This window comes from Crinia signifera, chromosome 2 (assembly GCF_055691185.1).
Source record: "Crinia signifera chromosome 2, ASM5569118v1, whole genome shotgun sequence".
NCBI lineage: Eukaryota > Metazoa > Chordata > Amphibia > Anura > Myobatrachidae > Crinia > Crinia signifera.
In genome coordinates, this window is record NC_139218.1 from 213,081,065 (window position 1) to 213,098,426 (window position 17,362).

Consider the following 17,362-nt stretch of genomic DNA (forward strand, 5'->3'; position numbering starts at 1 on the left):
TCTCTCTTCCCGGAGAGACCAATAGTGTCTGCTAGAGATTCCATTTGCAAAGAAATTACCACGCTCCCAGACAATTTAATCATGGACTTCATAGATGTTGCCAGTCTCTACATGTGCATTCCACACGCTGCTGGACTGGAGGTCGTAAGGAGACTGATTACTGGCAATGCACGTTATGAGGGACCCGATATAGACTTTTTTCTGAGACTCCTGAATTTCACCATGACACAGAACTATTTCTTATTCAATGGCAGGTTCTACCGGTAGACCACAGGGTGCACAATGGGTTCGGCAGTGGCACCGTCGTTTGCCAATGCATACATGTGGGAAGTGGAGAGTAACCTGTTATTGATGAACACAGCCATTATGCCATTTGTTAGTCTATATTACCGGTACATAGACGACTTAATCCTGTTCTGGGGTGGTCCTGAAGATAGCCTTCTAGACATTATCAGGACACAATATAGCCCCATTAAATTAACATTGGTATCAAGCCGCATGGAAATTAATTATTTAGATTTGAATATTAAAATCCACAATGGGTCAATAAATCAGCAATATAACAACATGAGCCAACAGGTTAAAAAGAAAGTCAAAGCATTGTGGCCTATCATAACTACAGACCCAGAATTACCTTTCAACAAAAGCCGCCTTATGCCCAGTTATACACGCAGCCCCAACATAAAAGATCTGGTTGTCAAAACCAACATTTTCTTCTTTTAAAGAACCTAAAACATCCCACTTCCTTAGTAGAAAGAATGGTTGTTATAAATGTCTGGGCTGCGTCACATGCAACTATATAGCGGTAGGTGAAACCATCCTTCACCCACATTCGGGCAAACATTACAAAATTAAATGGCCACTAACTTGCTCCACAAAGTTTGTAATATATGTGATAATCTGTCCATGCATGGCACAACACAGAATGGCCATTAGAGCTGCATTGGCCACAGGGAGTAGCGACCAACCGGTGGCCCGCCATTTCATGAATATGAAGCATGGCATGGCCACCCTACAATATAAAATCATTGACCATGTGCCTGACAGATTGAGGGGTGGCAACAAAGCCAAAAAACTATTACATACAGAATCCAGATGGATCCACCGCCTGGATACCATTAGTCCTAGAGGCCTAAATGAATCACTCGGCTGAGTACATTTTTTATAGGAGCTAAATCTATCTTGTGTTTTCATATCAATTTATATCAGTTACTAAAAATAGCATTGTATTAACTTCACATTGTGTAGAAAACATGCTAAGGGTTCCTTTCGGGAACACTCAATGATGCCCAATTGATGCCTTTCATCCAATCACAGTAAAAAGCATCAAGACCAAAACGTGATAGATTTCAACGAGAGATGAGTCTCCTTTTTTGTTATAAATAATAATGGTTTAACTCCAGTCAAAGGATTACTATACTATCTATGAATTTGGATGTTAGTTCAAAAAAACTTTTTGTTATCATTACCTTTTATCACATTTTTTAATTCACATATGGGCTCACGCCACGTTTGCCTAGTCGATGAGTACTTGCACTTTCCTCTGTGACACTCAGAGTGATACATATTTTTATATATCTGTCATTTTTTAGCACTTGTATCTCTGAGCTAGTCAGCGCAGTCTTCGGATTCACTGTTTTCTGCAAAGCACTAGTTACATTGTATATGTTAGCATATCAATAGTTTTTATACCACTTTTTTAATGTCAATGCGTTTTTAGCATCATAAAATTTCACTGCTGTATTTTTATGTTTAAAGTGTACACTTGTAACCAGGTGCATCTTTGCCCCTAACCGGTACCACGACATCGGCCAGAGGCCGGCTCCATCATGTCCGCTGCTGGAAGCTGTCTGCAGAAACCGGAAGTGGGGGAGTACATGCACCAGAGGATGGACCAGGCACGGAGAGGGACTGAAGACTTCCTTGGTAAGTAAATGTATATAGATGTTGTGTGACCACTTAAATTTATCCTGATGAAGGGGTCCTGAACTCCGAAACGTAGATTAAAGTTTCACAGTGATTTAAAACTGGTTGTCTGTCCCTGAGTGCCGCCTGCACCCACGAGATATACTAAGGGGTTATCACGCCTCACTGGAAGGCACCGGGGCAAGACACCCCCGCACTGGGGGCAACGGAGTGCCGGGGATACCATCTACAGTATATATATATATATATATTATATATATATATATATATATATATATATATATATATATACAGTATATAAATAAAGGTACTTGTTTCCTAGCACGGCCACACCGATTTACATCGGGGTGGTCGTGTCGGAAAAATCGGGTCGATCGCATCGCATGCGATTTGGTCGCATGCGATGCGATCGACGTGACCGACCCGATTTTCGACCCGATTTTTTGATTGAATGAAATGTAAATCGGGTCCCTGGGACCCGATTTTACATTGGATTCAATGTAAAATATTCCCTAGACCCCCAAATTTAACGACGTAAACCCCACCCCACGATAGACGCCAACCCGAAGCGTGGCGAGCGCAGCGAGCCCGCGAGGGGCGGCGGTGCGCGTCCTCCAACCTTTTCATTCCCCTACTATCCACGTCGGCGTGGAGTTGAGAATAGAATAGTGTGGCGAGCGCAGCGAGCCACCGAGCCCGAAGCGTGGCGAGGGGACGTGTATACCTGTGAAGTTATACGCGTCCCCTCGCGGGGCGCGCTGCGCTCGCCTTGCTTCGGGCTCGGTGGCTCGCTGCGCTCGCCACACTATTCTATTCTCAGCTCCACGCCGACGTGGATAGTAGGGGAATGAAAAGGTCAGAGGACACGCACCGCCGCCCCTCGCGGGCTCGCTGCGCTCGCCGCGCTTCGGGTTGGCGTCTATCGTGGGGTGACGACGGGGACATCTATAATGTGAAATGGGTCATATTGGCCCATTTCACATTTTTCACATTTTTTTAAAGGTGAGATGGACTTAATCAAGTCCATCTCATCTTGTGCCATTATAATGGCACAAGACCGACGCGATCCTCACAATTTCAATGTTAAAAAATATTTTAACATTGAAGCCTATGGGGAAATCGGGGGCATCGCGTCGGTCGCGTCGGGACCAATGTTAATGGTCCCGACCGACGCGATGCCCCCGATTTTGTACCTTTGCCGGCAAAATGGACCTGATTTCAAAGGAAATCGGGTCCATCGTGTGGATCGTGTACCTTAACTTAAAGGTACACGATCCACAAGATTGTGGCCGTGCTAGGAAACAAGTACCTAAATAAATACTACATGAAAAGCATGTGTTTGTCCCTCTGTACCTTATTCTGTAGGAGCCCTGACAGGCTCAGCGCTGCCTCTGATTAAAAATCCTCCCATGATGAGACCGCTCCTGCTTCTGGTCTCCATGGGACTGAGAAGCATATGATGAGCTCCACCAAGCAGAGCTCAGCACAAGCCTCTCAGCCTCTGACCTCTTGTGCAAAGTCTCATGGGACTTAGTCAACTCCCAGTAATGCACTGCATACATGTGCAGTCAGTGTGCCTTGGCTCTCGATGCTTAGCACCATTAATCATTGTCATATTGGCAGATAGGTGAAGCTGCAGCACTACCCCCACTCCCATGCACAAAACCATTATCTAAAAAAAGGCCTGCTCCATCTCCTAAATTGTTATGAAAGGTCCTTGTCACTCTCAGCCCAACTAGTGTCTCCCCCATTCCTGCACAGCACTTTGGGCAGGCCGCTCCTTCTAAGGCCCCCATACACTGAGCCAATTTGGTCTGGTTTTGACGGATTTCAAAGAATCAGGCCATGAAACCCTTTCTATATCGCCTCCGGGCCCCCCTTATGAAATTACGCCCCTGGTGCCACTTGTACACATTGCGCTAGATAGAGCACCTGGCTTAGAGATACTACTCCAGTTAGAGCCCCTGGATTAGGCACACTGTGCAAGGTAAAACCTATGGTTTAGACACACTGCACCAGGTAGAAGCCCTGGCTTAGTCACACTGCGCCAGGTAGAGCCCCTTAGACATACTGCACCAGATAGAACCCCTGGCTTAGACACGCTATGCCAGGTAGAGACCTTCAGACACACTGCACCAGGTAGAGCCACTGGCTTAGACACACTGTGCCAGGAAGAGACCCTCAGATACACTGCCCCAGGTAGAGCCTCTGGCTTAGTCACACTGCGCCAGGTAGAGCCCCTTAGACACACTGCACCAGGTAGAGCCCCTTAGACACACTGCACCAGGTAGAACCCCTGGCTTAGACACAATGTACCAGGTAGAGACCCTCAGACACACTGCCCCAGGTAGAGCCCCTGGCTTAGTCACACTGCGCCAGGTAGAGCCCCTTAGACACACTGCACCAGGTAGAACCCCTGGCTTAGACACAATGTACCAGGTAGAGACCCTCAGACACACTGTACCATATAGAGCCCCTGACTTAGATGCACTGCGGAAATGTTACCAAAAACTATACCCAAAACTGTCTGTTTACACGGATACAGCAGCTGCTCACAGCCATATACATTTTCTTCATGCATGCACAAAAAAAGAAGGTAGCAGACTCACTTTCGAAGCGTTTGCTTCAAGTGGGCTTACTAGTTATTAATAACTGACCAGATATTCTATTATCCATTTCTTTTCTACTGACCCCTTTACACTAGTCACATCATCTATACTAGTGGTTCTCAAACTCAGTCCTAAGGACCCCACACAGTTCACATTTTGTAGGTCACCCAGCAGGTGCACAGGTGCATACTCCACATATGGAGCTAATTATTTCACTTGATTGTGTGAGGAGGCCGGCAAACATCAATGACCTCTCTATACCCTACACTACATCACTGACCCCTCTATACCCTACACTACATCACTGACCCCGCTATACCCTACACTACATCACTGACCCCTCTATACTCTACACTACATCACTGACCTCTCTATACTTTACACTACATCACTGACCTCTCTATACCCTACACTACATCACTGACCTCTCTATACTCTACACTACATCACTAACCCCTCTATACCCTACACTACATCACTGACCCCTCTATACCCTACACTACATCACTGACCTCTCTATACCCTACAGTACATCACTGACCCCTCTAAACCCTACCATACATCACTGACCCCTCTATACCCTACACTACATCACTGACCTCTCTATACCCTACAGTACATCACTGCCCCCTCTAAACCCTACACTACATCACTGATCCCTCTATACCCTACACTACATCACTGACCTCTCTATACCCTAGAGTACATCACTGACCCCTCTAAACCCTAAACTACATCACTGACCCCTCTATACCCTACACTACATCACTGACCTCTGTATACCCTACAGTACAACACTGACCCCTCTAAACCCTACATTACATCACTGACCTCTCTATACCCTATACTACATTACTAACCCCTCTATACCCTACACTACATCACTCACCTCTCTATACCCTACACTACATCACTGACCTCTCTATACTCTACACTACATCACTAACCCCTCTATACCCTACACTACATCACTAACCCCTCTATACCCTACACTACATCACTGACCCCTCTATACCCTACACTACATCACTGACCTAAAAAAAAAGGCTTTTTTTCCAATCGCACAGGTGAGGATATCTGTGTATGTGATATAACCCTTTTATATAATGATGAGACTTTAAATAAGTCTTTATTTTAGGGTGCGCTGCCACTAGAACAGAAGAATAGATGAAATTTTTGAGAAAGAGAAGTCTGTCATTAGTGTGGCACACTGGTAAAGAGAGGTGGTTTTAATAAAAATTAACTTTTAATTATTACATCTTAAAATGGTGACATATAAAACACATAACATACATGGGTACATTTTTGACAAGGTAAGGATAAAAAAGGAATGAATCCTTGCTTAGTGTGTTTCGATATCCCTTAATGAAAGTTATGGACAGTGGTTGTATCAGTGCCACACTCGATGGGTGCACTGATCACTGCCTTCAATAATATCACAAGTATCCCCACTGTTCGGGCCCCCTCACATTTATTTTACGATGATTTGGTGTGTCTTGTTCAAAATCGCCTGGTGTGTATCCACACGCAATTTCGGATGCAATAAATTGGTTGGATATGGAGTATTATACTTCCTCAATTTAATTGTATTACAACAGAAAGATATGCCACTGTAGGTGTATGAAAGAGGCCGCAGTGAGGTTGGTGAGGCGGATTCGGGTATTTTGCCTATAGCATATGCCGCTCATACACTACCAAACTCGGGCTTTTATAAATAAAGTTGGTTGGATGGCTGTGGATATGGTGTAAGACACTGTTTATGATGCGTTTGGTTCACCAATCATCATTGTATTGGAGAAACAGGTGTGGGAATAATATACAGTGGGCCCCTACTGGGTGAGTCCCCTTAAAATTATTATTATGTGATTAAGTGTCTTATCACAATCGCCCAGTGTGTACCCACAATGAAGATGGTACAATAAATTGGTTGGTTCATATATTAGAATTTTTACTGAATATTACAGTTTATTTATTTGTATTAGGTAGCACTTCGGCTGTAAATACGTGGAGGAGCTCCTAACGGCGAATGAGGTCGGCAGGAGTATTGCTTATAGCATGCCGCTCATACGCCCAGGTTCTCTCTGTACACCTGGCTGTTCTCCGCGGATACACACGGGCAGTGTTATTGTAGCGTGTATGCCGGTGTTACACTGGGAGACAACGCAGTGTGATGGTCACAGTGCGGCTCCCCCTATCAGTGCAACTTTGTATTCCGGTTACATGCTGATGTTACAGGTAGGCAGTATACTTGTATTATGAAAATGGGATAGCTTGGCGCACATTCACAAATAAAATGTGAGTTGTTTAAACTTTAAAAACAACATTTATTAGAATAAAAATACATACATATCACACATGGACACTTTTGTAAAACACTGGGATAAAATACAGATATTTGACCTCACCCTAGTTGATGTTTGCGGTGGGCTTTCTCTTAAAAGAAATAAGACCTGCGGCACCACCGCAGAAGGCTTGAGGGTAAGGATCCCAGGGGAAAGTGCAAATGTGTCCTTTCGTAAAGTGTTCAGGTGCCAAAAAGTGCAAGTGCACTGGCAGGTAGGCAGTATAGACAGGGCCGGCGCCACCACTAGGCAGGTTTAGGCATTTGCCTAGGGCGCCGGCCACTGGAGGGCGGTAGTGAGCCACAGGCCAGCAGCAGGAGCAGAGGTGAGCCGCCCGGCGGAAGATGCTTCTCGGTGAGTAGTGGGCAGCACGGCAACCCCCCCAGGCAGCACTGCGGGCCATAGCACTCCCCATAACCCCCCCATCCCAGGATCAGCATGGCAGCCGGGCACCCCCTCCCCCTGGAGCAGTACGGCGGACGGGCAACCCCCCTCCCACCCCGAAGCAGCACGGTGGACGGGCACCCCCTCCCCCGGAGCAGCACGGCGGCCGGGCACCCCCCCCCCCGAGCAGCACGGCGAAACACACACACAGCCCGGGCAGCACGGCGGCCGGACACCAGCCCCCCCCCTCCGGGGGGAACAGGTGAGCACCGGGGCACCTCTCCCTCCTCCCGCCTGGGGCGCTCCGGTGCCTAGCACCGGCCCTGAGTATAGATGCCGGACTCCTTTAGCAGCACAAACGGCTGGTTGCTGTGCAACCTCACTGCGGCCTCTTTCATACACCTACAGTGACATATCTTTCTGTTGTAATGCAATTTAATTGAGGAAGTATAATACTCCATATCCAACCAATTTTTTGCATACAAAATTGTGTGTGGATACACACCAGGCGATTTGAAACAAGACACACCAAATCATCGTAAAATAAATGTGAGGGGGCCCGAACAGTGGGGATACTTGTGATATTATTGAAGGCAGTGATCAGTGCACCCATTGAGTGTGGCACTGATACAACCACTGTCCATAACTTTCATTAAGGGATATCGAAACACACTAAGCAAGGATTAATTCCTTTTTTAACCTTATCTTGTCAAAAATGTACCCATGTATGTTATGTGTTTTATATGTCACCATTTTAAGATGTAATAATTAAAAGTAAATTTTTATTAAAACCACCTCTCTTTACCAGTGCGCCACACTAATGACAGCCTTCTCTTTCTCAAAAATTACATCACTGACCTCCCTATACCCTATACTAAATCATGGACCCCTCTATACCCTACACTATATCCTTGACCCCTCTATACCCTACACTTTGTCACTGACCCCTCTATACCCTATACTACATCACTGACCCCTCTTTACCCTACACTACATCACTGACTTCTCTATACCCTACACTACATCACTGACCCCGCTATACCCTACACTACATCACTGACCCCTCTATAACCTACACTACATCACTGACCCCGCTATACCCTACATCACTGACCTCTGCTATAACCTACACCACATCACTGACCTTCGCTATATCTTACGCTACATCAATGACTTCCGCTATACCTCTGCTACATCACTGACTGCTTTATATCTAATGGGCCCCATACATCAGCAATCACAATTTATGGATTTCCAGATACAGGGATTTTTTGGCCAGATAAATGGATTTTACAATCTATCTGACTTGCCCACACATTACAGATTTATTTCAGTGATCGGCAGATTTTTCCATCTAAAGATTGCATCTTCATATCTGGAAATTGCCCAATCGATTGTCATTTCAGCTGTTCATAATGTAAATAGATGAAGAAGACGAATTGGGAATGCCCACACGTATAAAAAAGATCTGCAGATAATACCAGATTATGAAACATGTTTAAAAACCTGATTAAGCAATCGATTGGCGATTTTGATTGGGATTGCCAAAAGGGGGAGCCCACACATCTAAAATTAATTGTGGCAATCATCTCCATATCTGAAAATTGTCACAATTAATTGCTGATGTATGGGGCCCTTTACACTGCATTACAGGCCCCTCTAGATACTCCCATGTGTCACTCTAGACCACCTCTTGCAAGTCACTCCAGCTCTCATGCCAGGTCCCCCTTCTGTGTCACTTCAGCTTTCCTTGTGTCACACTAGATTCCCTCATGTAATTCCAGCTCCTTATCCTCTAGTTGTGTGGTGTTTGTATATTCTCCCTGTGCTAGCGTGTGTTTCCCCTGGGTATTAGGAAACTGTAAGGCCATTATATTTAAACCATTTGTTGACCTTGAAAAAGACTCAAGCAGAGATGAAACGCGTTGGTCGGTGAGATGGAGCCCTGGGGTGGAGACGCCGAATATTGCCTGAGCATCTGGGAGGCTGGCTGGTACTTTGCCCTGGACAATTCACATATGTATTGAGAACTGCGCTGTCAGTTCCGCCATCTCCGCTAATATTTGGAGTTCAACAGCATAGGATAAGTCCATCATTACATACATGTGTAATACATGTTTTTTATGTGTTTTTCAAATATTTCTATCTCTGTATTTTCTAGGAATTAATAAACTATACTTCACTATGTACATTTTTATTTCTCTGCATGGGCATATTATAATTGCATAGGAGAAAGAGAAATTGTGATCTTGATTTATAACGCCTGTAAAAATTACGTACAATTTTTTTTGCAATTCTAATCTGCAGCCCTGGTCTGGAATAAAATACTGTGGGGAATGTAGGTTGCATCCCAACCAGAGGCTTCTGCGAGACTGTGCAGTTTGAGCAGTGCAGCTAGAGAACATAAGCAGTCATCTGCCATAAACAGTATGAGCCTTATGCAGTAATGTAGGGAACAAGTGGTCACTGCTGACATTAGGTAATGAAGGATGTAAGGGTTCCTACAGAGGTAACAGCAGCTTTGATATGAAGGCTGTACAAAATGAGCATGAAGGTTAATCGGAGGGATAATTCTCATCTTCCCTAAAAGGTGTCAACAAGGAATGAATACAGCTGTGCACCAAATAGGAGATCTGGAAAACATGGACTGTTAGGAATTCCTAAGGACTGCATTATGGAAACGCTAAGCTACAAGACTGACAGCATTGTTTTTTTTTCTATTTACAAAGTAAGTTGTCTGAATTTACTTGCAGTACTAAATTCTAAACACAAGATGGAGCAAATGACATGTTTCATTTTTTTTGCAGCATTGTCCATAGGAATGCTGACTTTTTCTAATACTGAACAGTTATGGGCCCCACACACTCGGCAACTTGCAGGCATTTTCTGAGCGATTTTACTAAATCCCTTAGAAAATGTTTGAAAACGGATGTAAATCGCTGTGTGCCCACACAGCGATTTACATGCGCGCCCCTGCCGTTCTGAATCTGCCCAGGATTCAGAACGGACCCGCCGGTAAGTTCAGTGCAGTCGCTCTGATGCTCCTGCTCATCTCCCGCATGTGTGGCGCAGGGATGAGCAGGGCCATCTGTGCGACTGTCACTGACTGAAAATGCTGGAGCAAGCCGCCCAGAAGCCGCCGCGCCCGCCCGCCCTCTGCAGTGAGAGGACGTGACAGTATTTTATTTTTACACTGTGCCTCCATGGTGGGCTGCGGGGGTAGGGGGGCAGGGGGTCGGGCAGGGGAGGTTTAAACACTGTACCACCAATGAGAAAACTTTGTTTTTTGGGTGGTACACTGTACCACCAATGTTTATGTATGACGCCACTGGCCACCGATGATTTTATCTATTATCAGCCTGGCGCCTACTGCCCAGGGGTGCCTGATACAGCCTTGGGCTTCATCCTCGGCCAGTGGAGCGCTGGGGGGGGCCTTTTATTGGGGGGTCCCCACTCCCCCAAGGACCTGGCCAGGGCTGACCAGCCACAGAGGTAATACTTTGGCAGCGGGACCTATAATAAGCATCCCCTGGCTGTGGCATTACCCTGATGACTGTTTGAGCCCGGTGCTGGTTTCCAGAATACGGGGGACCCCTACTCCTTTTGTCCCTCATATTTTGGGAACCAGGAAAATATTCCCCTAAAATCGCCTAAACACTTCTGTGAGAGATTTGAAATCTCTCATGCTGAATCTCCCATTATGAATCTCTGGCACAAATCTCTCCTTGTGTTGGGCCATTTACTACACAGGCATACACAAGGGGTGATTTGAGTGATTTTACATAAGCACAGATCACTGCATGTGTATGCCCCCAAACGACGACGACAATGCACATTCTTGCTTGTCGTCATCACTTGACTAGGGGTGAGATATACACAGGGCCGTTTCTAGACAATTTAGCTCCCAGGGCAAAGAAATAAAAATAAACCCCCCCCCCCCCAAATATATAACATGGTACAGAAGAAATTGCGCGCGCCAAAGGCGCGCGCGCCGAAATAGGGTGCGTGGTTTATTTGTCGAAAGGGGCGTGGCTTAATATAAGGGGTGTGGTCTAGCAGGACAACAATTACCTTACATCTCACTTTTGCGACCTGCATGACCAGACATTGGTTACCGCAGGAATTGTCATTGTCCTCCCGCACTTAAGTTGGCCAGCTGAAGGCCACACAGTGACCTAGTACACCTCACAGATCAAGGCCAATGACAGCCTACTTAAATCATTATACACTATTTATCCGTGATTCCAATAACACATTACGCAGCACACTGTGATGACAATTACACCTTATGTCGCACACCATGATGACAATTACACATTATGTCGCACACCGTGATGACAATTACACATTATGTCGCACATCATGATGCCCATTAGACCCCCACACTGTGATGCCCGTTACACTCCACACTGTAATGGCAATTACGCAATACTCCCCACACCGTAACGCCTATTACACATTCGGTACTTGTGTAATATCTGGGCGCCCGATTTTTTCATTGTATTGCATCGCATAGCATGCAATATAGTGGCATACAATTCATGCGATGCGATTTTTCATTGTAAAGATCCGATTTTTAATTGTATAGTCACCCATGGGTGATTTCATACCCCCACTATCCAACTACGCATGGAGTTGATCTTATATAGTGTGGCGAGCGCAGCGAGCCGGAAGCGTGGCGAGTGCAGCGAGCCCCACGAGGGGACGCAGAATACATGTAAAGTAATCTGCGTCCGCTCGCCACACTACAGTATATAAAATCAACTCCATGCTTAGTTGGATAGTGGGGGTATGAAATCACCCATGGGTGACTATACAATGAAAAATCGGGTCTTTACAATGAAAAATCGCATCGCATCGCATGCCTTAAGTAGTGGCATGCGATGAAAAAATTGGGCGCCCAGATAATACACAAGTACCACACATTCTGCCCCACGCACCGCTGCTGCCGTTTACTAATATGCCCCCACAGTGCCAGATATGCCCCCACAGTGCCATATATATATATATATGCCCCCACAGTGGCAGATACGCACCCACATTGCCACACATATGCCCCCACAGTGACAGCTATGCACCCACAGTGCCACACATATGCCCCCACAGTGCCACAGATACGCCCCCACAGTGCCATACATATATGCCCCCACAGTGGCAGATATGCCCCCACAGTACCACACATATATGCCCCCACAGTGACAAATATTCCCCCAGTGCCACAGATATGCCCCCACAGTGGCAGATTTGCCCTCACAGTGCCACACATATGCCCCCACAGTGACAGCTATGCACCCACAGTGCCAAATATGCCCCCACAGTGCCACAGATATGCCCCCACAGTGCCATACATATATGCACCCACAGTGCCATACATATATGCACCCACAGTGCCACAGATATGCCCCCACAGTGCCATACATATATGCCCCCACAGTGGCAGATATGTCCCCACAGTGCCACACATATATGCCCCCACAGTGCCATAAATATATACCCCCACAGTGGCAGATATGCCCCCACAGTGCCACAGATACGCCCCTACAGTGCCACACATATGCCCGCACAACTCACAGTCTGTGTCTCAGCTGCTGGCCTGCTGCTGCGCTGCTGCTGCTGATGATGATGATTTCCTGGGGACTCGGAGGGGAGGGGAGCGGAGCGCACATCACGCGCCTCGCCTTCACAGTGTGTGCCTGAGCCGTCAGCCATTCATAGCTCGCGGGCTGGCTCCTGATTGGCTGCCGCCCGCGAGCTCTGATTGGCTGACAGCCAAGTGAGCGAGGGGAAGGAGAGACACGATGCGCTCCCCTCCCCTCCCCTGGGAAATTAAACAGCTGAGCTGTGGCGCCGCGGACGGGGATAGGGGGCAAAGGCGGCGCGGGGGGGGGAGCTGCCAGGCGCCACGGCTGTTTAACAGAGGCTGACAAGCCGTGCGGCGCCCCGGGCTGCTGCACGGCTTGTCCGCCTCTAAAAACGGCCCTGGATATACAGCTTGAAAAGTGATAAAAATGGAGTGATAAACCACCAACCAATCTATTATTTTTCAAACCCAGCCTGTAAAAACAGGGGCATGGCCTGATGTTGCATCATCCCATGAGGCCACACCCCCTTTATATAGGCCATTCCCCTTTTCGGCTGTGCGAGTGTCCCGTTTCCTTAACCACAGATTTTGGAAGTATGGGTTTATAACTTTTCAAGCTTAGTACATCTGGCCATAGATCTTGAATACATGCAGGGTCAGATTAACAATGGGGCGGGTAGAGCTGCAGCTCCAGGCCTCCACATAGGCCCATTATCATGACACCATGATGATCACCAGACAGACACCCTCTGGCCACATGGTTGCCCATAAATCATAAATATTAGAATAGCATTCCTTTGTACTTTTATATATTTAGGGAGACATTGGGCCTTATAGTGTATGGGTTCTACATGTACACAAACAAAAACGGCTTAATCTTATAGTTGCATACTTATTGGCCTTATTCTGCGCGGTACGGTTGGACCGTATACGGGCGGATCTGGGTTTTTTTCATCTGCGCATGCATAGCTTTCGCAATGCGCAGGTGCGGCGACCTCACACTGCTCACGGACGGGTCTCTCTGTGCGAAAAAACCTGTCCGCAAGAGTACGGTCATTGTGGGCGGCATGGGGGGCGTTTTTAGGGGAGCGGCCGGAATAATGAGGAAAACTGGACGTAAACATGGGCGTACACGGGGGTGTGCACCAAAAATGTACGGTGCTACAACCGCTCGATCAGCGAACGCAACGTGCATTTTGGGCCAAAAACAGGCGGATGCCAAAGATAGCTCCAGACCACCCCTAGAGATACCGTATGAGAGCGGACGCCTGGGTCTGCTAATTAATGCTAATTACTACACCTGAATGTAATAAGCAATGCTGCAGCCTATTAAGTGAAAACCATGATTTCACTACCTGCAAGCCACACACAGCCCTTAAACACATTGGAAGCATATCTTTCTACACTTCTCTACATGTAAAGGTTGGTTTAATTTTAGGTAAGATTCATTCTAAGACCTTCTTATATATGTCAAGGTAGTTATTTTATAACCATCTACACCCATTCAGTAAGTGTTTTTGTATACTTTAAAAAGCAGGACACTCAATTCACAGAAGTCGACATGTGTCAACTTTTTCACTGTAACACCAACATAACTTTATTTAAAAGTAAAACCAATGTGGGGACACATAGATAGTGATTAAAATGCAACATTAGAACATATTAAATATACATGTAATGAGAGTTAAAATGTTGTTTTATTAGGGTGTTTATTAAGGTACACAATTGAGTTACTAGAAAACAATTATTGAATAACAGTTACAATAATTAATTAATTGTCTTAATTATAATTGAAAGGCAAGATTTGCAGTGCCATATATGTGAAGGGTATGCCACCGTGCACGGACGTACGCTCACTCTCACGATCGGTGACACGCGCTGAGTTTTCCATTGAAAAAAGGCGAGACCCGTCCATGCACTGTGGCGCCACTCCCCATTGTCGGTGTTTGTGACCATCCGTATGCGGCTGTTCTGTGGGCGGACATACGCTCACCGTCCGCGTACGGGAAACGGACGGTGAAACGGACCGTACGTATGTTGCACCGACCTAACCAGAATAAGGCCCTAAGTATCAACCTCTTGCAGCCTTTTCATATAAAGGAGAATAAACACCAACTCCTAAAAAAGGTATCAAATAAATGGAATAATATAAAAGATAGGCGTTGAGGTGATACACGATGTTCACAATAAGTTTAATTTTTACACATAAAATTTCACATAAAAATTCACAAGAAAATTCGGAATACTTTACATAACATATAACGATTCCACACTTTTGAAAGCTTTTGGCGCACTCAATTTAGAATTAATCCTGGCACATTTAAATACAAAGGGACCTCACCCAATATTGGTGCTGCGGTGGACTTATGCCACAAGGCAAAGAATGTAGGTGCCGAGCAGTGATGCCCGGCGCCACCGCAGGAAGCTTAGGTTCCAAGAAAGTGCAGGTGCAGATAAAGGGGGTTATTCTAGTTCATTCTTTCTGACAAAATCCTTCTTAGATGGACAAAACCATGTGCACTGCAGGTGGGTCAGATGTTACTTGTGCAGAGAGAGTTAGATTTGGGTGGGGTTTTTCTTCAAAGTGAGATCTATATTGCAGTGTAAAATCCTGCAGTCAGTATTTTCCCTGCACAGAAACAATATAACTCACCCAAATCTAATTCTCTCTGCACATGTTACATCTGCCCCCCTGCAGTGCACATGGTTTTGTCCATCTAAGAAGGATTTTGTCAGAAAGAATGAACTAGAATAAACCCCAAAGTGTCCGTGCTTTCTGTGCGTGTCTCCAATCTTCCTCCAAATAGCTATCCTGTTACAATGACAGATAGGCAAGTATTGTGAATGGCTGCAAGACATGTGGTGGGGAACCTTTGGTTTCCAGCTTTTGTTGAATAACAGTTTTAGCATGGTCAAATAGCAAAACTGTAACAGGACATGCTGAGATGTGTAGTTCAACATTGGCAGGTATTCAATGCTGTGGGCGAGCGGTGACAGCGAGCAGGACTTCCTGCTCGCTGTCACCACTTACCCTGTCAGTATTCAACGCACCCCCCCTCATATGCCAATTCCCCCTCCCTCCATTTTTTGAGCAAGGGGAAATTGGCGTATGCGGCTCCAGAAGCAGCGAGACTCGCGGCTAAATGCAGCGAGTTTTCTGCACTAGCCGCGGGTCTCCCTGTTTTGGGGAATTCTCGCGAGGATTTCCCCAGAATGTTGAATAGAGCGAGCGGCCGGCGCGGGGGTTAAACAGCGAGGATCGCTGGTTTTCTACAATCCTCGCTGTTTAACCGCCTCGCCGGCCGCATTGAATACCTGCCAATGTCTGGCAGCCAAAGGTTCCCCATCCCTGCCCTATACCCAGGCACACATTATAGATAGGTCCATGCCCTGGGGAATATCCCTGGTACTATTAGCACATGGCTGGTTGTCCCAAATGGTCGGGGCTGTCATTTCTTTTGTGGCCCTCGTTTGTCAGGGGTTCCAGGCTAGTGTTGACTGGTCTACAGCTAGCTGGCAAACAAAGCACATTCCCCAGATTCCCTCCCCTCACAAATTATAATTTATTTGGTGCAGTGCCAGCTAGACAAACCAAGTGATATCTGGTTAGTGAAATATCGGGATCACATCGCACATGTATTTTTCCAATACCAGCCTAGGGCTAAAGGACTAGGAATGGTCATCCATGACACATGACATTCTGTTTTGCAAATTAGGGATGGGGATCATTAGATGTTTCATCAGAACCATCGGTAAAATGGTTTAACTGTTTAACCCTCAACATCGCTAGGTCTCCACCTCAGTATTTTCCCCCCAATGATGCTGACTATTGGGATTCCCCCAGAGTGCATTATGGGTAATCTATTTTCCTTCAGCAGCTGACCTGGGGCCCCTCCATGCTCCTACAACAAGCTTTGCAATAACGCCCTTTCCCACCCATTGCAGTTAGATCGTCAATGGTCTAGTTCAGGGGAAGCCAACTCCAGTCCTCGAGAGCTACCAACAGTTAATATTTTCTAGATCTCCTCACAAAATCACAAGTGAAGTAATTAGCTCCACCTGTGGATCTTTTAAAATGTGTGTTTATGAGTAACGAGTGCACCTGTGCAGCAGCTAGGTTGTCTGGAAAATGTGAACTGTTGGTAGCTCTTGAGGACTGGAGTTGGCTATCACTGGTCTAGTTCATGGTGTGCCAAATCAAATCATGGCTTGCCACAGTTTTGCTATTAGGGTATGCTGAAACTGTGGCAAGGCATGCTGGGATGTGTAGTTTCACAACAGCTGGAGAGCAACATGTTTGATAGTTCTTTTATAATGTATGGTTACTACATGCCTACATGGCATTAGCTTCACCACCTGAACTTAACCTAATAGGCCTTGGGACATTTCCAGCACCAGGCCCATGTGGTCCTTAATCCTGCCCTGACTACATGTAGTCAAGATCTAGTCATATTGCCAGTGTTCTCACAAGAGAACACTGGTTAGCTCCAGTGGTGGTTTTTACCTATGGGCTGCAGGGC

The 17,362-nt window shown here is 46.2% G+C and overlaps 1 protein-coding gene across 1 annotated transcript in view; it reads left to right on the forward strand.

Moving 5' to 3' along the window:
- Nucleotides 1-1,829: 1,829 nt before the first annotated feature.
- LOC146058482 (uncharacterized) overlaps nucleotides 1,830-17,362 on the forward strand; it is a 92,271-nt gene continuing 76,738 nt past the window's right edge. The window contains exon 1 of the mRNA XM_083170772.1: nucleotides 1,830-1,926. Coding sequence (XP_083026898.1) covers nucleotides 1,830-1,926 — 97 coding nt within the window. The remainder of the gene's footprint in view (nucleotides 1,927-17,362) is intronic.